The following is a 27176-nucleotide window of genomic DNA, read 5'->3' as shown; positions in this document are numbered from 1 at the left end:
ACCGAGTGGCACCGCTGAATCCCCAGCGCGCAGTCCTCCAGCCGAGGGTGCAGCGAGCTCATGCTGCGCTGGGCGCGGGAGCCGGGCCGCCAGGAGCCGGCGGAGGGACCGAGCCCCTGCGAGGACCCCGCCCCCTGCCTACCCGGACCCCCTACCTGCCCCGGCCCACTCATCCTGGAAACAGCCTCAGACACACGCACAGCACGCTGAAAGGCCTTAGCTTTTGTTTCTGATTATAAAAGTAATTAAGTGCCCATTGTAAAAACGGAAAAAGACAATGAAGAAAGAAAAAACCCACAATCCCACCAATCAGAAATCACCATCTGTCACGATATGTTGCATATCGTATAGAGAGTTTGTACCTCTTTTCACTTAGCGTTATATTATGAGCTAACTGCCATCGACATTCCTTACGACAAACGCGCAGTGTGACGCAACCCTAGCCCACGTGACGTAACCCTGGCCCCGCGCCGGGTGGCTGCGCTGCCGTTTCACACGTGCTGCGGGCAGCACACTGGCACGGATTTCTGTAAGTAGAATTACTCCGTGACAGGGAATGAACATTTTTTTAAGCTGTTGATATGTTTCCAAATTGCCCTCCAGCAAGGTTTTATTTTCACTTACACATCCACCTGCAGTGAAGCAGGTTCTACACATCAGGGGTGTGACAAGTTGCTTCGGGCAAGTTACTTGACTTCTGTATCTCAGTTTCTGCATCAGCAAAATGGGGATAATTGTACCTACTTCACAAGGAGGGAAGGGATGCAAGCGATGAGAGGAGGCTGGCTGAGTAATTTGCTATAATTAAAAGGAACTATTCCGCCCTGCCTGTGTGGCTCAGTGGTTCAGCGTGGACCTATCTGATCCAGGACCTGTGACCCAGGAGATCGAGGTTCAGGGCACACGCCCGGGTTTCGGGGTCTCCCCAGCAGGGGGGTGCAGGAGGCGGCAGATCAATGACTCGTCATTGATGTTTCTATCTCTCCTTTTCTCTCTCTGAAATCAATAAAAATATATATTTTTAAAAAACAAAAGGAACTATTCCAGCCATCACCAGCACTGGGTATTATGATTTTAAATAAATGTTCGCTAATTTGGAAGTGGCTATGGTGTTCTAATTTGACTCTTTGATTACCAGCAAGGGTTAAACAATTGATTATCAGGTTTTTTCTCTCTTCCGGGAGTTAGCTGCTTATTCACGTTGTTCATTGAGGGCCTTAGTGTGTGTTATTGATTTGTAAAACTTATTAACATAGTAACCCTTTATGTATTTTTGTTGTCAATATTTTCCTCAGTTTGCCTTTTAACTTTTTACAATATATAGTAGTCAACAGTGTTGCTTGAATCAGTGTTGTTACTGAACTATTTATGTTCTCACACCTTCTTAATTAAAAATGGGCAAAGAACCTGAATAGACATTAATCCAAAGAAGATTTACAAATGGCCAATAAGCACATGAAAAGAAGCTCAACATTAATCATAAGGGAAATCAAAATCAAAATCATACTGAGATATTTCACACCCATTAGAATGGCTAAAATAAAAAACACAGATAATAGGTGTTGTCCAGGGTGTGGAGAAATTGGAACCCTCATTCACTACTGGTGGGAATGTACAACGGGATAGCCACTCTGTAAGTGGATTTGCAACCAGGCAGTCCCTCAAAAACATTACACATAAAGTCACCATCTGACACCCAGTCATTTCACTCCTAAGTACATACCCAAGAGAAATGAAAACATATGTCCACACAAAAACTTGTACATGAGTGTGGAAACAACCACATGCCCATAAACTGATAAGTGGATAAACAAAAGGTGGTATATCCATGCTGTGGAATATTATTTGGCAATAAAAAAAATGAAGTACTGATACGTACTATAGTGCTTGAACTTTGAAAAGATGCTAAGTGAAAGAAGCCAGTCACAAAAGACCACATATTGTATGATTCCATTTATATGAAATGTTCAGAATAGGCAAAGCCTAGGGCTGGGAAGGGTTTGAGGGGCGATGGCTAGCAGTGCAGGGTTTCTTTATGAGGCAATGAAAATGTTCTAAAACTGATTGTGGTGATGGTTGCACAACTCTGTGAATATACTAGAAGTTGTTGAATTATACAATTATAAATAGGTAAATTATAGGGCATGCAAATTATATCTCAATAAAATTGTTATTAAATAAAAACAACTCTATGCCTTGTAGACATCTATAAGCTTTCCCCAAATGGCTGAATTGTCATGGGGGTGGGACTTTTATTCTCAGGGCCTCCTTTGGTGTCAGTTCTTGATCCAAGAATTCTGGCTGGTTCCACAACACATTGACCCAGAAATGGAACTCAGCCTTTTTTCTGAAGTTCCATCCCTCCAACCTGCCCTGCCTCTTAGGAAGTGTTCATGACTTCATTGTAGATGAAGAAGAGGAGATAGGAGGATGACATTACAGAAGGGCAGGCAGCTTTCAAAGCAACATCCAGTATCCTGGGTTTTAGGGTGTCTTTCAGCCATTCTTAATTGGGGCTTCTCCTCAGCCTTTCACCCCCTCCCCATGTCCCTCAGGCTCTCTCTCCAGGAATTCCCCTCCCTTCCTGTCTGGAACACACCAAATTCCTTCCTGGCATCTCAGAGCTGGCCAGTCAGACAAATCTTCTGTGGCCTAGATTGTCCTTTACATGACCTCTGAGCTCAACTTCCACCCAAGAAATTTATCAAGATGTTTCTTAGCAAAGTTAAATATCTTCCATGTGGCTGGGGTTTTTTTTGGTTTGTTTTGTTTTTAAGTGGAGAGAATAGTTTAACGAACCTCATCATCTCCAGCTTTAACAATTATCAACGTTTTGCTACTCTTGTTTTCACATAAGATAAATTCTTCATCTCAATTACTTCTCACTTGGGGGGCTTTTAAAATAAAAATACAAAAGCTCCTATCAGAACGAGACCTAGAATACATGCTTGACAATCTGTTCTCTCCCAGCGCCAGGAGCCAGGGGGAGGGGTGGATCACGCCGGCCCCCCATAGCCAGGGGGGCTGAGGGTGGGCGCAGAAGCGGCTGGCTGGGGTGTGTGGAACACGGGGGGCGGGGAGGGGCGCGCGGACAGGCTCCGGAGGGCAGGGGCCCCAGGCGCCGTCGGGGCGGCTGCGGGCGGGGCTAGAATGCAGTGTCCGTCGCGGTGTCCGGCGGCGCCCCCTCGCGGGAGTAGAACTCATCGACCACGCTCTGCGGGATGCGCTTCAGCATCTCCTTGGGGAAGATGCGCAGCAGCTTCCAGCCCAGGTCCAGCGACTCGAACACCGAGCGGTTCTCATAGGGGCCTGGGGACAGAGAGCGAGTGTCAGGTGCGCGCGCGCGCGCGTGCGTGGGCCTCGGGGTAAGGGGGTTACCGCAGGACGCCCCCCCCCCCCCCCCGCGCGCCTCACCCTGGTTAATGAAATTCTTTTCGAACTTCTGCAGGAATTCCAGGTAGAGCAGGTCCTCGGGAGTGAGCGCCTCTTCCCCCACCACGGCCTTCATGGCCTGCACGTCCTTGCCGATGGCGTAGCAGGCGTACTGCGGCGGGGCAGAGGGGGGATGGTCGCCGCGGGCTTATCGCCTGAGCCCCGGGCCTCCCCTACGGCTGCGCTGGGGGAACCGCTTTGGGGGCAGGGATTTTTGCCAGGAGAAAAGCTCATGGTCTAGACAGGTCTCAGACCTCCAGCATCTGAAACCAGCGGCAGCCCCCCCCCCCCCAGCCCCCCGGCCCGCTCCCTCTCACCAGCTGGTTAGAGACATCTCCGTGGTCCTTTCTTGTCATCCCCTCGCCTATGGCCGACTTCATCAGTCGCGACAGGGAAGGGAGCACGTTGATGGGGGGGTAGATCTGGGGGAGCAGAAGGTGTGGCAGAAGGCAGGGTCCAGGCTTTCCTTTCCTTCCCACCCTGCTTGTTCCCCCACCCCCTGGTTGTCAGGGGTCCTCATTCATCTCTGGGTGTGTAGGTGTCTGCATGTGTGGGGGGAGATGACCTGGTGTCAGTTAATGAAAGCAGCACTATTTCAAAACCTTTGATTGCTGGACAAAACCATGTTGAAGCTCAATAGCTAGAAAGAGAGAACCTGCCAAGCAAAGGGGGAACAAGTCACAGGGTTGCCTTTAACCTCAGGGGGCACAGGCACATTTTCTAACCATTGGCACATGATCCGCCATCTACTGTGTCAGTTACCCATGGCTTCCTGTCCACCAGAGCAAGTTACTGGAAAGGGAAGAGAGGTGATATTTCTTCAGTATCTACTATCCGCCAGATGTGCTCTGTATGCCAACTTCTTTTACCCTCCAAAATGTAGCTGATAAGTGTTTTTATTCCCATTTTAGAGAAGAGGAAACCTATGATCAGAGAGTTGAATTATCCTCTCCGGTCCCCGTGGCCAGGTAGGCTGGACTCTACCCAGACCTGTCTTCTCCGTCTGTGAACCACACAGTCCTCCTGGGGGTTATCTCCTGCTTGGGGTTAGCCTTGCTTGGCCATTCCTAATGCACCGAGACATGAAGCACGGGCGTGGTGGAGAGAGCAGATGGTGGGTGGGGAGGGGACAGTACCTGTCTGTTATGGAGCTGTCTGTCCACATAGATCTGTCCTTCTGTGATGAAGCCTGTCAGGTCTGGGATCGGGTGAGTGATATCTATGAGGAAATTCGCTGGTGTCAGTGTAGATGGGGCCCAGGTCTCCACTCACTCAGGGCATCTGGGTTCTTTTCCCATCATGGGGGTGATAGGAGTAGTTGGGGGCAACCGAGCTACTGCACACCTATGCGAAGAAGCATGGGCCCTTTAAGCGTCCGGGTGGGAAGGGAGGGCAGGGGGTGCGGAGAGCAGTGGGCAGTGAGGGGGCTCACCGTCATTGGGCATGGTGAGGATGGGGATCTGAGTAATGGATCCACCCCGCCCCAGCACTCGGCCTGCCCGCTCGTAGATGGTGGCCAGGTCTGTGTACATGTATCCAGGGAAGCCCCGGCGCCCAGGCACCTCCTCTCTGGCAGCTGAGACCTGCAACATCCACGGGCATTGGGGTGAGAAGGAAGTTGAGAGGCTGAGACAAGGAATGGTGAATGGGAGGCTCAGTGACTATGAGAAATGGACTGGGGACAGGCCTGGGTGAGCTCTGGGGTGCAGGGGCTGGGATGACCTGACACCCCCTCACCAGCCACCTCACCTCCCGCAAGGCCTCGGCGTAGGAACTCATGTCAGTCAGTATGACCAGCACGTGCTTCTCACACTGGTAGGCCAGGAATTCAGCCGCTGTCAGTGCCAGGCGAGGGGTGATAATCCTCTCGATCCTGGAGACAGTCAATGGTTAGAGTGCCTGTGCTCTGTTTAGCTCCAGTATCGAGTGGAAAGGGAACTGGGGAGCTGGGAATGTGCATAGCAGCAGAGGACTGGATATGATGAGCCCCTGCTCCCAGCCCCCAGGTCAGGGCTGTGGTTCCTGGGAGTGGGCACTCAACCAGGTCCCACACTCTGGCCCTGTGGTCCACCTTAGGAAAGAAACAGACGTGGGGGGACTGGATGAGAGTGGGACAGGAAGGACTAGGAGTGTCTGATGAGGATGACAGTGCCCAATCTGTGGCCTGAAGGTGACAGACTCTGGCATATCAGGGGGAGGTGGTCGGGGCTTCTGCTCCAGCTCCTGCTTTCCCCAGGGCAGCCGCCCTTGGGTCAGCCAGAGCACTGTCACTCTGTGTCTCCAGGATTCTTTCCTTACCGGTCCTCTCACGGTTCCCGAGCACACTTAGCGTGACTGTTCTGCCCTGGCTGCCCCGCTCCATTTTGAGCATTCCTGAGTCCCTGGGCAAGATGCCTGTGGGTCTCTCCTTTGGTGATGTCATTGCGGCCTCCAGAATTCTGTTACTTAGTTTTTGGAGTACACTCCACACCCAGGACAGTTTATTAGAGTTGTTTTTTTCCATCCACTTGACCCCCAGATTTAAACTCACATTTTCTAAACTTTAAAATAGCAGTTTTTCTAAACAAATGCTTTAGGGAAATATCTCTTTAGTGGTGACTTTGTGGAGGCGACTCGAGGATGAGGAGCCCTGACTTGGGACAGTGGTTGAGCGCAGGTTGTGGGAAGAGCAGGACTGCAGGCAGCAGGCGGGATGGTGGTCCGGCTCCCTCTGTCTCTTTGTGGGCTATTCCTACCCCTTACCAGCCTCAGTTTCTCCATCTGCACACCAAGGGGTTGTTCTCCCAGCCCTGGCCCATGGCTGTAGCTCCGGGAAGTCCGTGAGCCCCGATACTCTGGGTCTTTGCAGGGGACAAGGCAGTATGGGCACCAGGGGAGGACTCACGTGGGGTCATTGGCCAAGTTCAGGAACAGACAGACGTTCCCCATGCTACCATTCTGCTCAAAGTCGGACTTGAAGAACCTGGCTGTTTCCATGTTCACCTGGGCACACAACAGGGAGGGCTGGAGGCGGGGCCCTGTGGCCTGAGGACAGGGGCCCAGGCCCCTCCTATCTCTTCTCAGTAAAGCCTATGGACTGGGCATGAAGGTGCCGTGGTCACTGGGGTGACCTTGGAGCTTGAGAGGGCAGTGCTGGTTTGCTGCCCAGTCCCAGGTAGGGTCTCATTCGATGCCCAGAGAGATTCAGCTTCTCCAGGCTGAGCCCTACTCAGTCCCATTCCTCCCCTTCCTTGGCCAGCTGCTTCCCATTAACTTCCTGACCACCCCCCACACCTTGGGCTTTTGTATCTGCCTCCTAAAGCTGTCTTGTCTCCTCAAATTTTCTAGTTTCCCTTCCTCCAGGCCACCCTGGGCTCATCTTATAGCTTCCATGGTCTTTGGGGTGTCTTGAGGGACACACTGCTCTAGTCACGAAGGGGTGCCACCGCATCCCTTCAGTCACACTCCCTAGGGGCCTAGGGAGACAAGGCCACTCACCCACAGCTTCCAGAACTTGCCCACCTGGCCAGCCCCTCTTACCCCCATGGCCGCAAAGACAATGGCAAAGTTGTCGTCGTGATAATCCAGCACGGCCTTGGATTTCTTCACCAGCCCAGCCTGGCGGCAGATCTGGGCAGCAATCTGGGGTGCACGGGGTTAGGAGGAGGGATGTCAGAGCCCTACACCCAGAGCCGTTGAAGAGGATGGGCTGTTCCCAGTCTGCTCTCCTGCCAGGGCCTTCAGCGGGAGGGGCCCACGGGGATGAAAGGGCCACCCCAGGGCCTACAGCTTTTCTCACGGGGGACACTGCCCTGTTCTGTGGCTGCTAAAGGGCCGAAGGTGCCTGTCAAGGGCAGCAAGTGGAATAGCAGTTCCAAAGGGCAAGGGCCTCAGCAGGGGTTTGGGGCAGCTAGGCCCTCACAACCCCTGCACCTCCCCCCAACCTGCTGGGGTTTATCTGGGCACAGACTTGCCCTAGGCCTCACTGTGTGGAGTCAGCACACAGATTGGGGTGTGTGTGTGTGTGTGTGTGTGTGTGTGTAGGGTGGAGAACGGGGATGCTTATGTCTTCTGATCACTCAGGCCACTTTGAGGGTGAGCTGGGGCACATCCAGGAGTCGTCAGGTGGGGAGATGGTCAGGGGAAGAAATTTTGTCACCCCAGCTACTCTGAGAGGAACAGGGCTCTGCACTTGTGGTGGCAGGAGTGGGGCAAGAACCTGCACAGGGAGGCTTCAGATGGCCATGGGACTGGCATGAGAGGGGTTCATTTGTGCAGGAAGTAAAGCCCATGACAAGGACCAGTGGGTAGAGCTGTCACCTGAGCAGGACTGTCAACACTGGGGCTACCCATGGGCTCTCTCATGAGCTGGTGAGTACCCCACTCACTTGGGCAGAGGCTTGAAGATCTGCTTGGGGACAAGGAGGAGGTCCTGTGCAGCCCTGAGTCCCTGAGTTGGCAGAGGACAACTGCCAATCTGTATGCTGATGACCCCAGCTTGGCTGACCCTTGCCTACTCAGCAGAGGAGCTCTCCCCCCTCACCCACCAGCCAGGCTCTGCTCTGTCCCTTGCCCTTGGCAGTGCCTGCAGGTGCCCACAGGCCTTACCTCATTGTGGGGGAGCCCAGCTGCTGAGAAGATGGGAATCTTCTGACCACGGGCAATGCTGTTCATGACATCGATGGGAGAGATGCCCGTCTGGATCATCTCTTCAGGGTAGATGCGGTCGTAGGGGTTGATGGGCTGGCCTGGGAGATGGCAACCATAGACCTATGCTCAAGGGTTCAAGTCCTCCCCTGCCCGCCCCAACCCTCCTCTGCCTCCTGAGCAACACTATGAACAGTATTCTCCGCCTTGATGGAAATGGGCTCTAACTGCGCGGCCTAATACATAGCCCTAGGCACATGGGGCTATTGAGCACATGAAATGTGGTTTTGAAATGACATTTTATTGCACTTATGAATTTGTACTGAAGTAGCCACATGTCCAGTGCCCCCTTGGACACGCTGCCCTGGTGCATTGGAAGTGGCAGGCAGGTGGGAGGGCAGGCTGAGGGCCTCACAGTCAGAGCCAGGGCCCTCCTCACGACTTGCAGGTGCTAGGCAGGGTCAGGATGATCTGAGGTGGCTCAGAGACCTCCTGTTTGAGTGTATATGTGTCCTGTGCTCTGCCTCTGACTTGCTGTGTGGCCTTGAGCCAGCCAAGGACTCCCATGGACCTCCATCACATCCTCGGTAAGCTGATATGACAGGGTTGGAGGACTCAGGACAGCCCAGCCCCACTTTGAATGGCTGAGAGCCTGGGAGGGGCTGTGTCTACTTGCACAAGCCACCCAAGCCAGCTCTCAAGGGTGGGGACAGGGAACTGGAAGGCAGGAGAGTGGTGGTCTTGGGACACACGTGGAATCCTGCACAACGATGATGGCATTTTACAGGAACTGGACATGGAGTGCTGATAGCAGTGTTTCTGGCTCTGTGTCTCTTGGGGACAGAGAGGCCTTTGCTGCTCTCATGTCACACGTGATCAGCCCTGGAGGTGAGCCCTGGCTTGTGTTTGGTGCAGGATTTCCCAGGGCAAGGTGGCAGAAGTGATGACTGGGGATGGGGAAGGTGGTTGAGGGCTGGACCCCGAAAGCCATCCAGAGCCTCCGGTCACTCACCATTGATATCCAGGAAATCCTCCGCCATGACTGTCGGTCCCTTGTCAATGGGTTTGCCAGAACCATTGAAAACCCGACCTGGGGGCGGACAGCGGGTGTTGAAGAATGCCCAGGGCCAGCCCTGGGTCTCCCACTGCTGCTCAGCCTCCACAGCACCACCAGCTCCCACCTGCCCCCCACATCCCAAATGCCCTGTGTCTCCTTCCCTCTCAACCCTTGGTTACCCCCAGAGCTGGCTACAGTGACTGTCTGCTTGGGAGTCTTCCTTTCTTTCCTGGAAATCTTCATAAGCAAGGCCCTGGCCCAGAACAACTACTCTAATGGGGTGATTTGGATGCTCGAAAGAGGAGAGGGCCAGGTGGAGCAGATCTCGGGAGAAAATTAGGGGATGTGCAGTCCATTTCAGGCTGATCCCCGGGAGATGGCCACCTACTGTGCTTCTAGTTTATTGAGGCTGCTTTCCTCATTTATTGAACCCCTGCTGAATATAAGTCAGGCCCTGAGCTGGGGGCGAGGGTCAAAGAGAGGAGACACAACCCCTGATCTCAGAGTTCACAGGTGAGGCTGACATGCAAACAGGCAGTGACAACGCAGCGTGCTAAATGCTTGGTTGAGACATTGGATGGCAGGACAGAGGAGCGCACCCACCCTTGTCCCACCCCACCCCTCACCCAGCATGTCCTCTGACACTGGAGACCGCAGGATGTCCCCAGTGAATTCGCAGGTGGTCTTCCGAGCATCAATCCCAGAGGTCCCTTCAAACACCTATGGGACAAGAGGTCAGTGACTCCAATAAGGGGCTTGCCGGAGAGAATGAGGCCTCCTTTCTCCCATTTATACCCATCTCCGGGCAAGGTGCTCTCAGGAAAATGGGGCATTTCCTGCCTTTGGAGCTTATTTGATAATGTGGGAACTTTGTGGGTTTATGCATTTATTCAGCCAGCCAACCTCTCGCTGACACCACTCACCTGCACAATTGCCTTTGTCCCAGACACCTCGAGCACCTGTCCGCTCCTCTGAGTCCCATCTGGGAGGGTGAAGTTGACGATCTCAGCATACTGGGCGAACTGGCAGGAAGGGAGAGCAGCCCAGAGCAACACTGAGACCAGAGGCGAAGTTCCTGTCCCCTGCCTGTCCCTCCTGCACCCGGTCCCAAGCTTCTTTCTCCCCTCTTGTGCTCAGATGCTCTTGGAAACAAACTTGAAGGGCCAGGAAGGGGCAAGTTTGAACTCTTTTCAGGAGGCAGTGTACCTGGTGAGTGGAGCACCAACTTCAGAGTTAGAATCAAAGCTCTGATGCTTGGAAGCTGTGTGACCTTTGGCAGTTACATAATGTCTCTGAGCCTTAGTTTTCTCATCTTTAAAATGGGGATGATAATAATAACAGTAATAATAATAATACCTACTTCACAGGGCTGCTATGGGAAGAAAAAGAGATAATATATGTAAAAGCATTAACTGGTGCCCAGCACCTCGTGCCAGCTCAATAAAATTTAGCAGATATTGTGGCTATTTAGGTCTCTTGGACAGCACAGTGGTTCCTGCCCCTGGGGACTAATAGTGAACACACTGTGCACACGCGAGGGACCAGGTTCCCAATCTTTACTCACGTCTAGAGGAGGCTGTGAGCTGGGTCAGGGAAGCTGGGCTGGGAAAGCAGACCCTCCACAGTGACACTGGTCCTCAGCTCTCATCAGCACCAAGACAGCTAAGCCCTGTACCTGTACTTTCTTCCCAGGGGAAACACTGCAGAGCATCGGCCAGGCTCCCTCACCTTGCTCCCCGATTGCTGAACAGGGATTAAGTCATCATCTTAATCCAATAAAAATAAATGGTAAAAAGACAACATCCCTTCCCACAAAGTTTCTAATATTCTAGAAAATCAAAGTACTTTTTAAAAGACTCCTTGGACATTAGAGGAAATAAAACTGAAATGACATCGAAAAGGCATCGCTTGTGCCATGACCCATACAACACATCAAGCTGGGCCATGTTTTCTGATCATAACCAGAGGAAGATAGAAATTAATAGCAAAAGACAGAAAAGCTTCATTCGTTTGGACATTTAAAAGCATTCTAAATGTAGAAGAACTTATCAGAATTAGAAAACAGTACTAAAAAATAATGAGAACTATATAGCAACATAGATATGATGCATCTAAAGCTTTATGCTTATATTAAAAAGATAAAAGGTTGAGGAAGCTAAAAAGAAAAAAGAACAGCATTAAAACCCCACGAACATAGAAGAAACAATAAAAGGGCAGAATTATTAACACAGAAAGCAAATGTGTAATAGAGATCAGCAAAGCCAGTTGGTTCTTTGACAGGCTAATGAAATAGATCCCTGGCAGCACTGGTTGAAAAAAACAGAGAAAAGGCATGAATAAATAATTGTTGGAATAAAAAAGTGAAAAGTAGCTATACTAATAATATTTAAAAGATACAAGGAATTATGAACAACTTTATACAATATATTTCAGAACTTAGATGAAATGAGTAAAGCCCTAGCAAAATTGAACCCAAACCAAAACCAATGAAAAGCAAAACAGGAAGTCAGAATATTCCTACAACCCTTAAGGTGTTATATAAATAGTTTAAATTTTTCCATGAAGAAAACACCAGTCCCAGGTTGTTTTACCAGAAAATTCTAACAATTAAAGAACAAATAGTTTGAAACTTATTCAAGCTTTTCAAAAGACTGGAAGAAAAAATATGGCCTTTCGTTCATTTTATGAGGCAAGTGTAACTTTGATGCTAAAATGAGAATTGTGGGAAAACTATAGGCAATCTTGCTTATGAACATAGATACAAAAGTCCTAAACCAAATTTCAGAGAACCAAGCTCAGCAATGCATAAAAAAGACCAAGTTACAAACAAACCAAATAATAAAAGAAAAAAGGTGGAGATAAACACACACAAACAAAAATACTAAAAGCCAAGCTGGGATTATTCCAGAAATTCAAGATTAGTCTAATATTAGAAAGTCTATTCATGCAATTTCCTTATTAGTGGATAAAAATATTTTAAGGTCAGGAGAGGCTGAAGAGGGTAAAGGGGTGAACTATACGGTGAGAAAGGAAACTAGGCTTTGGTGGCAAGTACACAATGCAATATACTGATGGTTTTATAGAATTATACATTTGAAATTTATATAATGTATTAACCAATGTCGCCCCAATAAATTTAATTTTTAAAAGGGCAAGAACAAGATTACTCCCTGAAAACAGAAAAAAAGGGAAATTCCTTAACTCCCAAAAGTATCCCCCTAAAACCTACTGAAATATTATACTCAATGGTATAATTATAAAACATTCCCTTTAAAATTAGGAGCAAGACCTCAATGCCTGCTTTCATCATGCAGGTCAGCGAGCCCCGGAGGAACTAGCCAGGGGACTAAGGGGAACAGAAAATAAAGATCAGACAGAAACAAAACTGCGAAGTGAAAACCACCCCCAACCCTAAACCGATAAAGAGCACAGCCCTCAAAAAACTATGGACCAATTTCTTATACAGATGCAGAAATTATAAAGTGCTCCTCAGTAAATCAATCAGTGTATAATTATAAAACATTATAAACAACAAGCAGGGTTTGTTCCAGTGACTGCAGGCCTAGGTCATCAACATTAGGGAATCTGTCCACAACCGACCGCCTAATTCACAGGAACAGGGAGTTTGTCAACATAAATGAAAAACTCCACAGGCTTATGTAAATAGGAGCTTAAAAGGTGTTTGATAAAGGTCGGCAGCTGTTTCTAACACAATTTCATGTAAAACAGGAGCGGAGGCAACTCCTTGAATGGGAGACTGTTAATGGGAGACAACATTAAAGTCCTGGTAAATGGTGAAATGCTAAACCCATTTTCATTTCCAGTGAAATCAGCAACACAGAAACGCCTGTGTCACTGTTGTTACTTAATTTTGTTCCGGAAATTTTAGTTTATACAGCAAGACCAAGCAATAAATAAATAAAAACAAAAAAACATGCCAAAAACATCAACGGAGAGTGTTCTATTAAAGAAAAAAAAAGTGGTGAGGGGAGGAGCTGTATTCTTCAAAAATGTCAAAGAAACTCTCTCTGGAAATGTCCCAGGTTATCGGAGGCTAAGCAGAAAAAATGACTACATGCAACACCGACAGAAAAAGACAGTTCTCTTTACTTGCACGTGATGTTATATAGCTAGACAAACCCAAGAGGCTCTCGTTAAGACAAGAACAATGAACCCCGGGATTAGTAAGAGAATTTGGCTGTCTACGAAATAAATACGTAAAAATTAAACTCCTTCTCTTCCTATTCTAGCAACGAACAGAAGGGGAAATGAAGAAAAACATTCCACCTACAATACGGCCCAAACTCATAAAACACTGAAAATAAATTTACCAAGAAGGCTAAGGGAAAAATAATAAAATGTTACAGAAGAGCATAAAACAGTCCCCGAATAAGTGGAGAACACATTGTTTTTCCAGACAGGATGACTCCCCACCATAAAATTATAAATCCTTTCAAGAGTGTATATACTGGATGCCTTCCCAACAGATTATTGTTTCTCCTGGAACTTAAAATGATCTTAAAATTCATATAAATGCCTGAGACTATCCAAAAACCATTACAGAAAAGATCAGGGGTGGAGGACTTGCCTTATCAGATATTAAAACGTGCTCTGAAGCTCCCGAAGCAAGTGGTGAGACAAACAGATCAGTGGGCCAGAATAGAGAGTACAGACACGGGAGCCAGGTTTTAGGGGACTAAATACGGCAGATTAGTTCACAGGAAAAAAAGAATTTATTGAACAAATGGTGTTAATATAACTGGGTATCTACTCAGAAGATGCCTGCATCAGAAACACAAATACATTCCAGGCACATAAAAAATTTAAATATCAAGCTAAAACAAACAAAAATCCTAGAAGAGCTTCTCTTCTTTCCTTTCTTTCTGAATAGCCCAGTTAAAAGCAGGACGAGAGAGCTGTTTTTAAGTAAGACAAGAAATCCAGGCCCGGCCGGGCGTGGCTCAGCGGTTGAGCGTCGACCTAGTATCCAGGAGATCAGGGTTCAATTCCCGGTCAGGGCACACGCCCGGGTTGCGGGCTCCATCCCCAGTCGGGGTGTGCAGGAGGCAGCCCATCAATGACTCATCATTGATGTTTCTATCTCTCTCTCCCTCTCCCTTCCTCCCTCTGAAATCAGTAAAGATATATTTAAGAAAGAAAGAAAGAAAGAAAGAAAGAAAGAAAGAAAGAAAGAAAGAAAGAAAGAAAGAAAGAAAGAAAGAAAGAAAGAAAGAAAGAAAGCCACAGATGAAAAATTAGAAATGTTGGATTATATAAGCATTCGAAATTTCCATATGGTAAAGATACCATACACACGAATGTAAACAATAAACAAAGAGCTCCCAGGATTCAAACCAAAGACTCACAGAGGAGGGAGTGAAATCTAAACAGATAAAAAGATGCTCAACTCTCCTGTCATCAAGGAAACGCACATAAAAGCAAGACAGTGATAACTGTCACCTATTTGACAGACAAAATGAAAGGAGAGAACATATTCAGGGCTGCAAGGGTGTTGAGAAGCGAGACCTCTCCTACAGATTTGGTAGGAATGTGAGTTACCTCAATCTTGTTGGGATAAGCCCCAAACTGTCAATGTCTATTTAAAAATAAATATACACTTTGAAGCAGCGATTCACTACAGGGCATCTATCCTTTAGCAGGAATAAAGGCATCAGTATAAAAGGGACATATATTGCTGTACTATTTGTAACAGCAAAACCTGGAAACATGCTGAATATATTAATAGTGGAGCTAAAGTCACAGGACATCCATACTGTCCCCCTTTTATGCTGCTATTAAAAAGAATGGGTAGAGTGTGTATCTGTTTTCTGGCATGCCTATATTTGCCCATATACAGCAGGATATTTACATCAGTCATCTCAATAGGTTAGGGGCAGATAGTTAACTTTATGTGTCTTTTCTTTGTTTCATTAGTTCCAAGGAGCATTTAAAAAAAATTAAAATGTAATCAAAATTTGGAACCTGTTCAAGGGATGATTCACCATCACTATCATTATGTCCCTTTCTCTCCACAAATTAGTGACCTTAATGGCCAGGGAGGCCGGGCGTTTTGCCAACCGGGTGTGACCAGCGTGGGGTCCACCCCCCCAGGGCACCCCTGCTTGGGGCCTGGGGCCGAACCTGAGACAGGAGGGTTTGCAGTCCTGAGAGGCGCTGAGGGAAGCTCTGGCTGGGGCTCCTCCCAGTCCTGTGAAGAGGTTGCCTGGAAGGGGAGCTGATTCCCCTCCAAACCCCCTCCGGCCCTGTGGAAGGGGCGTCCTGGGGGAAGGCTCCGAGGGCCGCAGCGCTGCTCACGCCCAGCCGTCTCTGGCTTCTCAACCACAAGAGGGAGCCCGAGAGCAAGGACTGCGAGGCTGGGAACCGAGTTCCACGAAGCGTCCAGGCTCTTTCCTCGCACCTCTGCTGGGACCTCCCCGTCTAACCGGCCACGGGCCTCACGGTCTGCACGGCAGACGGTGGGTTGCTAACCTCAGGAGGAAAACTGCTGGACAGAGCACAGACCAGAGTGGGCCCAAGAGAAATCAGACATTAGGCCCCATAGAAACCAGGCAGCAGGGAGATTAAAAAAAAAATCCTTTTTAGTGGGTTTATGTGGGTGAGGGAGGGTGGGAGGAAAGGAGAGTGGAAAGCAAGTGGCACACTGTGTGTCCCTGAAAAATGAAATCAGAGAAAAGGAAGATTAAGTAGAGAGATTACAGTCAGACAGTCAGAAGAACTGTCAGAGCCATCACACCCGGGCACGGAAGGTGCAGTCTGGAATCCTTTAAGAAGAGAGCGCCAGGCTCTGTGTGTTGCTGTGTTGGATGTGCGTTTTTAGGGAGTGGTGGTCATAGCAGCTTAGAGCAGTGAGTTCGGGGGAGAATTCCAGTGTGCAAAAACGAGCTTTTACCCAAAGGAGCCCCTTTTCCCAGCCACGTGCTGAGCAAGGCTGATTCTCTCAGCTCTCACTGTTGGTTAGTAAGAGCATTGCAGGGAGCGGGGAAGGGACAGCGCAACCCATCTCCTCTGCTGGAGATTCAACCGAGTTCTCAGCCAGCCCCTGCTCAAGCACAGGCGAGCTACTGGACACACTCGGAGGGTCGGGAAGTCCTTAGGAAGACTGGCAGGAACTTGCACCTCAGAAAATCAGATGAAACTGTGGAAACTACCTCCAGAAAATGCACAGGCACATGAATACATACCTTCAAAAGTTTGCATACAATTTTAAGGCCCTTATTCCCTGGGCCAAGAGCCTCTGCTCTACACAGAATTCTTCCCGCAATATTTTCCCATTTGAGGATGGAGGCAGGAAGTTAATTGCCTGTGTGATTCAATGCGGACAGAAGATGGTGCTGTAGAGGAGGAATTGGGGTATTTTGCCCAAGCAACTCTAGAACAGGGAAAGGAGTGTGAGCCCTGGAAGAGGGGTGCATGAAAGTGCCTTCTGAACTTCTACTAAAACTGCCATTTCCTTTCCTTCCCCTTGCAAGCCCAGGGTTCTCTGGGTATCTCCATCACCCAGTTATTCTGTTCTGCAAGAGTTCCAGATGCATGCGATCATCATAGAACCACAGGTCTGGGGATCTATTTCCAGTTTCCTAGTCCAGCCCCATTTTACAGTTGAGAAAATGGGTGTCTGCGTAGGTACTGACTCTCCATTTGGCAGTGGGTCCTATAGACTGACAGGTATAGTAGGGAGTGTGGTGGAGGTGAGCGAGGGGCAGGAGATGGCACCACCTGTTTAATCAGGCATATTAGCACTTCTGCCTTCCAGGCAGAGCTATTCCTAGCTGATCTCAAGGAGGAACAGTAATTATACATTTATCTGATTTAATCCTTACAACAGCGATATGATGGTTTGATAGATGAGGAAACTGGGATTTACAATCCTAGATAGATGGTTCTTGCACTTCAGGGAGCATCAGATCACCCTGAGGGCTTTTAAATACAGACTTCTGGGCCTCACACTTAGAGTTTCCAATTCTGTCAGTTGGGAGTGGAGCCTGGGAATCTGTGTTTCTAACAAGTTCCCAGATGGTGCTGATGCTGCTGATCTAGAATGGACAGGTAGCCAGCAGAAAGAGTGAGATGGAGCTGGCATTAAAAGTCAAGAAGCCAGAGTCAGACTGTCTGACCCCAGTGCACACACACATAACTACTCCACCACACTTCCTCCCAGGGTGTCCCCAACATTAGTGGGTCAACAGTGATGTCTGTTGAATGTGGAATCTGTTTTCCAGAAATGAGTGGGTCTGATTTCTTTAATATAGGTTGGCTCAGGTTTTGAAAGGTCCATATTTAGTTATGTTAACACTTTTCATTCATTCATTCATTCATTCATTCATTCATTCATCTTATTCACTTACTCACCCTTCCTTTGAACAAACCAAGTACCTATGGTGGGCTGGTGTTCACTGACAGTGCAGTGTGGGGCTCTGGGAGCTCAGGATTAATAATACACCATTCATGCCCATTAGGAGGCCACAGTGTGGGGGAAGGGGACAGGGAGGCGACATGTGGCCAGGTGGTAACCAAATGCCTCAATGGATGGGATGCTGACAATGCGACAGTACACAAAGTTGAGAGGAGGGATAGGCTCACTGCTCAGAGGGCTGGGAGAGGCTTCGAGGAGAAGGTAAGCTCTTGGCTGGCCCCTGGGATGAGTCAGATGGAGGGCATGGGGGGAAGGTAGTCAAGGAGGCAGAGGGAAACATATATGCAAAGGCCCTGAGACATCAAAAGGCAGCTACAGAGACAGTGTGGGTTGAAGTGGAGAAGGGAGAGTGATGAGACATGAGAGTGGAAAGGTGTGCAGGAACGCTTTTGGAACATAGGACCAAAAGGGTTCCTGCACACCATGAGATGAAGGCACCGGGGAGCTCTAAGGGAGTTTGAAGCCGGGAGTGAAGGGGTCTGGGCTGCATGGCAGCTGGGTGGAGGGTGAGAGGGTGCAGGGCTAGGGGCCCAGAGGCCATGGCCATAATAAGGTAGTGGTGGGGTGGGAGGTTGCTGACAGATCATGTGCCCTGACAGATTGGGAAGGGAAGAAGGGAGGAGTCAAGGGTGGCACTCAGGCCCTGCCCAGTGTGGCTCAGTGGTTAGAGTGTTGGCCCACATACCGAAGGGTCTCAGGTTCAATTCCGGGTCAAGGGCCTGCACCTGAATTGCAGGTTCGATTCCCAGCCCCTGTTGGGGAGCAAGCGGGAGGCAACCAATCGAAACATCTATCATATCGATGTTTCTCTCTCTGTCTCCCACCCTTCCTTCCACTCTCTCTAAAAATCAATGGAAAAAATATCCTCAGGTGAGGATTAACAAAAAAAAAGGGGGTGGCCCTCAGGTTTCCAGTTTGCTCAAGCAGGGAGTGAGGAGGGAGGCTGGGGCGTGCAACTGACAGGTGGAGGGCCCACACCACTGCAGGCTCCTTATGCCTCAAGAATCCCAACCACAGGACTAAATCCTGCCAGTGCCTGCCACGGTCCTGCAGTTCCGCAGGGGACACAGAGCAGCCCCCATCCCATTCCTTCTGGGAGGCCCCCTTCGCTTCCCACGCAAGCTGCAGATTCCCAGGCCCAGATATTCCAAAGGCCTCTGAAAGCCTCAGGCTCTGTAGGAGAGCCAGTGGGCAGCGCTCTGGGCCTCTTTCTTCTCCGTTTACAGAAAGAGCCAGGAGAGCGGCAGGTGGGAGAGTCCCACCCTACGAGGCAGTTAGACACGGCCATCTCCTGATGAAGAGAAGCCCAAGTGCCTGGATCCCTCAGCTCCCTGGTGAGAGAAGCAGACCGCCCAAGGCCCAGGGTGGGGCCTCCACTGAAAAGGCAGGAAGGGGAAACCTGGGGGGGGGGGCTGGGAGACAGCTGAGGAGGAAGGTGTGGGAGTGGGTGACGGGGGCTATCTAGGGCCAGGGCAATTTAGAAGAAATCCTGCAAATCCTGCATCAGGACTAGGGAGTCCTGGGATTTGGCCTGAGTGCTGGGGAAGAGGCGGGAGTCTTACCTTGACCTGGTCCAGCACCACCAAGGGCCCGTTGACACTGCACACAGTCCTGTAGGCTGGGGGAGGGGGGGGTGGGTGAGGGTCTCACACCCAGACATACACACACCCTCAGCCTTCCCTTCCCTCCCTCTAAGCACCAGCTCCATCCCCTCCCCAGCCTGGGCCATCAGGGTCATTAGCTGTGACAGAACCAGCCACCATTGCTGTAAGGGTCATGCCCCTGCCTGCAGGGCCCCTGCTGCCTCGGACACCTGCAGGAGGCTGGGGGAGGGCTGGGGCAAGGGCAGAGGCCCCAGAGTCCTCCCCACCCCAGCCATACAGAGAGGCCTTTCTCATCCCCATGGCTGCTTCCCCTCTGGCCTCAGCCCCCACCTCACCCGCTCCCTCCTCTTTGACCCACAGTGTTTTCCAGAAGCTCCTGGCCCCTAGTCCTGGCAGAGAACTGCTCTCCCCTGCCCCTCACCAGGACCACATTTCTCTCCATCACCCACACTGACTGAACACTGTGTGTAGGGAGTGCCGGCATCAGTGAGAAAAACCAGCCAGGGAGGCTCCTGGACTCCCTAGGCTCACTGGGTGCCCATGGGGGAGGGAATAAAGCGACAAGGAAGGAGGAAGCCAAGAATGTCCCAGTCCTTGTGGCTGCAGAGACCCGCAAATGGGGACATGAGCTCCTCTTACAGGAAACGATTGGGTTACACATCAGAAATACTTTCTGACTCCAGTGTTGGGGCCCCAGGGGAAGCAACCCTGCTGCAGGCAGGAAGCCTACTTTGGCCTGAGGGACCCTGAGGCCCTCCCTTGCCCACCCCCTTGGGACACTGTAGCCCTCGCTGGGGTCCTTGTGAAGTGCCAGTGAGACAACTGCCATGAAGGAAGTTGGCAGGACAGGAGGGCAGGGTCTGTGAGGTCGCTGGTTCACTCACAGACTAGAAGGAGGGCCCAGGACCGTCCTTTTAAGAGATGAGGAATTTAGGGCACAGAAGGCTGAGCAGTCTGGCCCCCAGTCACACAGCGTGCTTGTGGCAGGGGAGGGGCTGGGACCCTCTCTTTGTTCTCATCAGACCACATTGGCTCTCCGCCACTTGCCCTCTGCTTGTAGGCCACCCGGTGCCCAGCCACCCCACACCTAGGGAAACTCGATGCCCCTTGTCCATGCCCTTCCTGGTGGTCAAACTCCTTACTTTTGTTGGATATAAGTTCCTTTCACTGGGACTTGGGCTAGGAAGACAGGCTGGGAGAGGGTATTTTTGCACAAACAACTGCAAGGCCTTTCTGAGCTTAAAGACTGTTGGGAAAACTTAAGAACAGGGAGGACGGCACCAGAAGATGAGCCCTTCTTGGGCTTGGCCCCGGAGCAGGGGCTCCTCACCTTCCTGCCTTCGAACTACCAATCCACTGAGCCACCCTCTCTTTTCCCCTGGGGGAGGGTCCACCTTCCATAGGCCAGACCCTAGAGATGACTGCTCCCTGGAGTGAAGGGCCAGCACCTCCCCCTTTGCAGTCACTCCATCCAGCGAGCTCTGGCATCTCCCATCTTAAAAACTGCTCCCTCAGCCCCAGTCCTTCTCCAGCTGCTGCCCTCAGAGCCCAGCTTCTCACAAGCAGGACTCCTTGCGCTCTTCCTTTCTACCTTCCCCCCCCCCGCTCCCCCCCCCCCCCCCCCCCCCCCCCCCCCCGCCTCGCCCTCTCCAATCTGGCTGCTTTCTAGGCCACCTCTGGTTTATCGATTGCTAAATTCAAAGGGACCAGACCCTGGATGCCCTGTCTCCCTGCAGCTCCCTGGAGGCCTGTCCTTGCATGCGCCCCCTCCTCTCTGACTGCTCTTCCACACCCCCCTGCTGCCCCCCAACCTATTGGAGGACCTTTGGATGTTGGAGGGCCTCAGGCTGGGACCTGGCTCTTGACTTCTCACTCTCCTGCCCCAGGATGACCTGCTTCCCTTTCTACCACTCTTCCTTCCTTCAAGCATATCTATCAGATGTCCTGTAGGTACTGGGCTAGGCAAGTATAGGTGGCAAATAAAATAGGGAGCTTACAATTAAAAAGAGGGGATAAACATAAAACAATTCAATTACAAACTGCGGTAGGTACTATGAAGGGGAGGAACAGGGTGGGTGAGTAGGAATGTGTGGGAAGACTGGGTGCTCACGAGGAAGCACCTTGCAGGAAGGGCCATCTGAGCTGAGCCTTCTAGGTCAAGTGGCCATCAGCCAGCCCCCCCCCCCCCCCCCGAGCTGGGCAAGGGCACACCTGGCAGAGGTGAGGAGGCCCAGAAGGGAGAGAGAACTCCGTGCTTTGGGGAGCAGAAAGGAGGGCTTGCACAGGCTCACTTCTGGGGTGCAGGAGGACAGAGCCCCATGACACATGAGAGAGCAAGGGTGTGTGCAGTGGTCACTGCTGAGTCCCTACATCCTAGAAGAGTGTAGGCATATGGTAGACACCCAGTAAATAGTCACTGGATGAATTATGGAAGGTGTTACCTGGTCCCACCAGCTCATCCCCATATTTCCCACATCAAAACCCATGTGTGGCCCCCCATCACTTTCCCAGCCCCAGACCACATGAGGGGCCTGTTACACAGTCCAAGGCCCTGGCCCCTACCACTCCTGTGAAGACAGAGGGTGGAAGGGACAAGAGAGGATGCACAGAGCTAAGGGGGGCGTAGGAAGACCCCAATGAGGGGGCAGGGCAGAGGCTGTGGCATCATCTTCCCCATCAAGAATGAAATTTGCCAAACAGTCCCTAGTACCCCTCTGGCCCCTGGCATTTTGATGCAAATCTCTGGATTGTTAGAACTACTTGAGGCAGAGGAGTAGGTGAGCCCAGCAGGGGGAGAGGCTTGGAGGAAGACGTGGACTGTGAGAATGCTAGAAAAAGCATCCAGTGGGGGCCTCATAGGGAGGCGGGGGTGGGGGGTGGGTGAGGGAGGGGAAAGGCCCAAGGTCCAGAAAGCCCCAGGGATCCATTTCCAGCTCTGCCAGGAAGACAAGCCTTTCAGCTTCCTTCCCATGTTCACAGCCAGCTTCCCCACTTCACAGCTGCTGTCATGTGAAACCCTCACCAAGCCCCACATCCAGCAGCTCTACCTTGGCGGGTGGAGCATCCAAGGAGGGGGAAGTGGTGGTGGTGATGGCACAAAGAGGGGAGCAGATCTGCTGCTCCCACCCTCAGCCCTCAAGGAGGAGGGGCTGGTTTGGGGGAGCCTAGGGGCTGGGGCAAGTGCCTGCCTGCAGCTGAGCCAGGCCCTGGGGCTGCCAGCGGACTTTCAGTTCTGTGCCTCCCCCAGCCCAGGCACTCGGCTGACCAGCATGAGGTCTCTCATCTATCTCAGGCCACCAGCCTGGTCTGTAAGCTGCCTCCCCAGGCTCCCAGCAGGCACTGTGCCTGGCCCCAGGTGGGCCTCATAGATGGTTGCTGGATGAATACATGGCTCCTAGCCTGGCTCTTAGCTGCAGATAATCAGTTATGTGGCTATTTCTGTTCAGCATCCAGATTTTCACATCTTTTGAGGCTCTACCCTTGACTGCAGCCCACTGGGTCCTCTCCCCTCTGAAGTCCACAGGGTTCCAGGCTGGCACCCCAGCGGGTATCCTGTTCACCAGGTTGTCTGTTCCTTGACAACATAGATAGACTGTCTCTCCCCTCAGCCTAAGGTGTCCCCTGTCAGCCTGGTCTACATCTTTCCCAGAGGCTGGCTGGTTTGGACATAGCCAAGGCGGTGGCTGAGCAATAATGATGACCTTGACTGGAGGCCAGGCCTTTGGTTTGTACCCACCCCCAACTCTGCCCATTGTGTCCATTGCATGGGGAGGCAAACTGAGGCCTAGAAAGTTGGCTGGTTTCTCTTGGGGCACAGCACAGATCAGGACAGTATCCTGTGGCCCCCAAGGAAATGGCCACTACTCCAGGCCTGGGACACACCCTTGACCCTGGAGAGGTGGAGACTGGGGGAATGCTAAGGCGGGGGGCTGAACCAGAGACCTAGGAGGGCACTTCCTCAATGGCCTTCCTGAGACTTTGCAGACTCTCCCTCCCTCCCGCCGCTCTGCCCACCCCCTCTCCATTGTCGGAGCTGACACTTCGGGTTGCACTTTGGGCTGCGGGCTGGTGGAGCCCCTCCCTGACCCTTTCTCCTCCCGGCCTTTCCTGTCAAAGGCTCAGCAGGGGGCTCGGGCAGCCCACTAATTAGGGCGGCCCAGCCTCACACCTGCAGTGTCCTGGGAGCTGGCTGAGGCGGCGACCCCGAGTGAGGCCAGGGTGGGGGCAAGCTGGGGGCAGCGGGTCCCTCACCTCCTCCTTGATCCCACTGGAGGGATTAGGGTGGGGGGGGCAGGGGCTGGAAGCAGAGGATTCTTAGAATCAGCCCCAGACCCTGCTGGGTGGAATTCTCTCGGTGTAACTTCCCTGCCCTTTCAGTTGAGGAAACTGAGGCAGCCAGTGGTGTGGCACTTAAGTGGGCAATCTGACCTGGCTCCATCCCTCCAGCCGGGCTGCCAGCCTGGCTATCATCACTGTTGCTCATGCTGTGTCCCCCACCCCTCACCCTATCAGCCTAGCAACTTCTGCCCCACTCGACCAGATAAAGCTCCATGCCACCCCCTCCCCTGGGGGAACAATTATAGTCTGAGGGTGGCAAAGGGGTCCCTTCATTCCTGGAGTGGACAGTGGGAGGGTTCACTCCCTATCCTGACTCCACCCTCCCCTTTCTGGCCCACTCCCTCCCCAGCCACTGCAGTGCCTCAGGTCACCTCCTCCTCCAGGAAGCCTCCTGGGCCCACCCCACCCATTGGCCCAGGGAGCCCTGGGGCTGGGAGCAGCTGCCCTCCTCCTAGGCTCTTTCTCTGCACAAGAGTTCTCCTGCCTGGAAGTGCTTAGCAGGTGCCCGGTAGAGAGCCAGAGTGGAGGAGGGGGGCAGAGAGGGACACAGGAGTCCTGCCCAGCCTATGGAGGGCAGCAGCTCTGGGTTTTGTGCCTGTCCAAGCCCCCCAGGGAGAAAACCCCTCAGGCACTTGAAGGGGAAAGGAGGAAACTGGTAAAAGCCGAGGTGCAGAGCACACTGGGGAATCCTGCTTGCCCTGGGGGGAGGAGGGGTGGGGGGGTGGCTGTCAAGGCCAGGCTAGGGCTGGCCCCTGGGTGTATCCTGTGAGGACACTGGTGTGCCGCAAACCAAAGGTGGTGGTCTTTGTTGTTGCAATAACATCTTTAACACAGCTGTGGAGCCTGAAGGGGCTCCCCCTGCACTAACCCCTGCCTCTGGGTCAGCTGTTGTGTGTGAACACATTTGTCTGGGTGGGGACCGCATGGAACAACAGCCTTACAAACCCGGGGTGGGGCCGGGGACTTGCTGCCACCCCTAGGTTCCAGCCTGGATCAAACTTGACCCAGGGCTTATTGACTATAAATAAGGGACTGGCAGGGAGGGAACTGACTGGTGGTGTGGGGGTGCAGCCTGCAGGGTTCCTGGGAGGGTACATTCCAGGGAGAAGGAAAGCAAAGCATGTAGGTCCAAACTCCATACCCCATAGCCCACTCAGGATCCTGGCAGCTCTCCTGTTCCCACAGGGAGAAGGGATGACGAGAGGATCCTGCAGGGTAGGCCATCACACGGGACTGGAAAAGACTCAGTCAGCTCTTCACAGGTCTCCAGGTCTGGACTCTGGACCCACGGGAGGTCCAGTCACTGCATATTTCTGGGCCTTGGGGACTTTCTCTCTGCCCCAGGGGAGGATCTGGGCCTCCATCCTCTGCACCCCCAAGGGCAGAGCTGGCAGGGCCCGGGGGCCACCTTGACCAACCTGACACAACTCCTCTCAGTTTCTCCTTCGCTGGAATGTAACCGGAGAGGGAGGGCTGGCTGTGCTGGGCCAGCTTCTCCCCATACACACCCTGTTAGCAGCCTCTGGCTCAGCTTAGCTGGTGCTGGCCAGGCCGGTTTACTCCAGTGGGCTGGGCTGCCTGAGAATTCTAGAATTTGCCAGGCCAAGAAGAGTGACCTTGGACTAGGAGAGATGGCAGGGGCAGAGGGCTCCCTTTGGTCCACGGGGCCTTACCAAGTTCTCGGGTCCAGACATCTGGACTCGGGGCACCCCTGCAGGACAGACACTCAAACCTCCAGGGTGACACCCTCTGAAGGCTGCAAAGGTACACTCCAGCACACACACCTGTACACCTGGGTGCCAGGTGCTCACCCCACCACTGCACACACACAGACATGTGATGCCATCTGACCACACACTCCCCGTGTTCTCCCATGATCACACATGCTTGAGCACATACATGCACACATACACATACCCTAAGTATACAAGGGTGCACATGCAGTCTCTTCTTTTTCCCCTTTATCCAAAATGACATATACACCCACATTTCTTCATTCTGATCACACACACACTCAAGCTGTCACACACATCCACACATATCCTCACCTGAGTAAAGATGGGAACACACACATCCAGGCACATGCCTTTCCTTGGTCGTACACACAGACACCCTCCCCCAGAACACACACACGGACGGCATGCAGTCATTGATGTGACACACACAGTGTCACGTAGTTCCCCATCCGGTACACATCCCCAGGAACACTCGCTCATACGTTTCCTCATGCTGCGTGTTCACATACCCCTAACACACACACTCTCAGGGGCAGTTGGGAACTCTCTGTACTTGAGATGACTGGAAGGTCCCTGCAGCTACTCCCCTGCCCTCTCCTCTGGGGTGACCTGGGTTCCCATCTCTCCACCTGCAGAGGTGGCTCCTTGTCCAGGCAGCCCATGGCATCACTCCACTGGACCAAAAGCCCCCCATGTCACCCCAGCTCTCTGGTCCTCCTCTTTCCCTGAAGCTAAAAAGCAGTGCCTGAGGACCCAGCAACCCACCCAAACCTCACCCACTGGGGGTCATACTCACTGACACGGGGGTGGGTAATGTAGTTTCGGGTGACCGCCTGCATGTGCTCCCGAGCTGCGCCCAGGTCGCAACCACTGCTGGGGAGCCCCCCAGGCCTGCTGTCTACCTCTGTGGCCATGGTGAGGTGTGGAGCTGGGAGCAGTGTCTGAGCCTGCTGACGCAGGTCCAACACTCCAGGCCCAGCTGGAGCTGGAGAAAGCTGACCGGCCTGCCCCTGAGACTACCCCTCCCCTCCCCTCCCCTCCTCCCCCTAGTCAACTGTAAACAGGGAAACTTGGTTTCCTGGAGCAATTCCAGATCTGGGAGGTGCCCTAGGCCACCTGAAGCAGGAGGATGGGGGAAGGGAGGGCAGAGGGGTCCGGCTGGCTTCTCTCACCTCTGTCCTTGGCTGTTCCTCCACCCCAATCTGCACTCAGTGTGAACCTTTTTCCCCTGCCTGGAACTTCAGGTGCTCTCACAGCCCCATGCCCCTCATCACTTCTCTCCCTGGTCTTCCCCCTCAGGTCTTCTCTTCGCTGTCCCCACCCACAGCCTGCCCTCCTCTGCACCCCTGCCCCAACCACGCCGGGACTTCTTTCCCTGCACAATTCCATTATCAGCTTTTTAAAAAACCACACCTATGGAGGGTCATTCTTTGTCCTTTCTCCTTTGTCCAAAATGACATATATACCCAATTTTGCCTCACTGTCTTTGGACTAGACATGCTCATATGAATTCCCGGTGTGCATGTATTAAAATTCCACTTTGTCCTGTTGATCTCTTTAATTTGGTTATTAGCCTAGCTAGAAGATGGGAGGAAAGGTATTATTTTTTAGCCCCCACGCCCTTTTGGAGAGTTCTCTTTTGCTGCCGTCACTGGTCTGTGAGCCCCCCAAGTTGAACCCGTGTCTCCTCCATCAGACTTGGGGTCCTTAAGCCTTTCTATCTCGTAATATTGACAGCACCCTGAGAACCAGGGCAGGTCTCCCTTTCTGATCCTAGAGCCCTCCATGCAGCCAGCCTCCCCTGACATATCTAGCCCAGGGCAGCAAGTACAAATGGAGGAACACTTTTTGTGCTGGGTGGTTTCCCCTAGGCTGGCGACACAGATCTGCTGGGAAAGACAGAGTGGGCACTGGGTGGCAGCTGGACCGGCCCAACCCAAGCTCTGCCC

The 27176-nt window shown here is 52.0% G+C and overlaps 1 protein-coding gene across 1 annotated transcript; it reads right to left on the bottom strand.

Annotated features, from left to right (window-relative positions):
• Positions 1-587: 587 nt before the first annotated feature.
• Positions 588-26279, bottom strand: ATP6V1B1 (ATPase H+ transporting V1 subunit B1). Its single transcript, XM_081156982.1, has 14 exons — positions 26024-26279; positions 19112-19167; positions 10039-10137; positions 9742-9835; positions 9071-9148; positions 8020-8159; positions 6952-7053; positions 6317-6414; positions 5182-5305; positions 4865-5015; positions 4569-4651; positions 3750-3854; positions 3415-3544; positions 588-3309 (listed from the first exon to the last, which is right to left on the bottom strand). Exons 1-14 carry the CDS (start codon positions 26139-26141, stop codon positions 3146-3148), a joined length of 1542 nt encoding a protein of 513 aa, XP_081013108.1. The 5' UTR covers positions 26142-26279; the 3' UTR covers positions 588-3145.
• Between the last annotated feature and the right edge of the window lie 897 nt (positions 26280-27176).

This window comes from Miniopterus schreibersii (genome assembly GCF_964146895.1).
Source record: "Miniopterus schreibersii genome assembly, chromosome: 13".
NCBI classification, from domain to species: domain Eukaryota; kingdom Metazoa; phylum Chordata; class Mammalia; order Chiroptera; family Miniopteridae; genus Miniopterus; species Miniopterus schreibersii.
Note: the sequence above shows the minus strand (reverse complement) of the source record. Positions and strands in the feature narration are given on the sequence as shown.

Coding starts and splice junctions, on each gene's coding strand:
- ATP6V1B1 (XM_081156982.1), bottom strand. CDS start 26,141: ATGGCCACAGAGGTAGACAGCAGGCCTGGGGGGCTCCCCAGCAGTGGT. Junction 9,149..9,741: donor AGTGTCAGAGGACATGCTGG/GTGAGGGGTGGG, acceptor GTCCGCCCCCAG/GTCGGGTTTTCAATGGTTCT. Junction 7,054..8,019: donor CTGGGCTCCCCCACAATGAG/GTAAGGCCTGTG, acceptor CGTGCACCCCAG/ATTGCTGCCCAGATCTGCCG.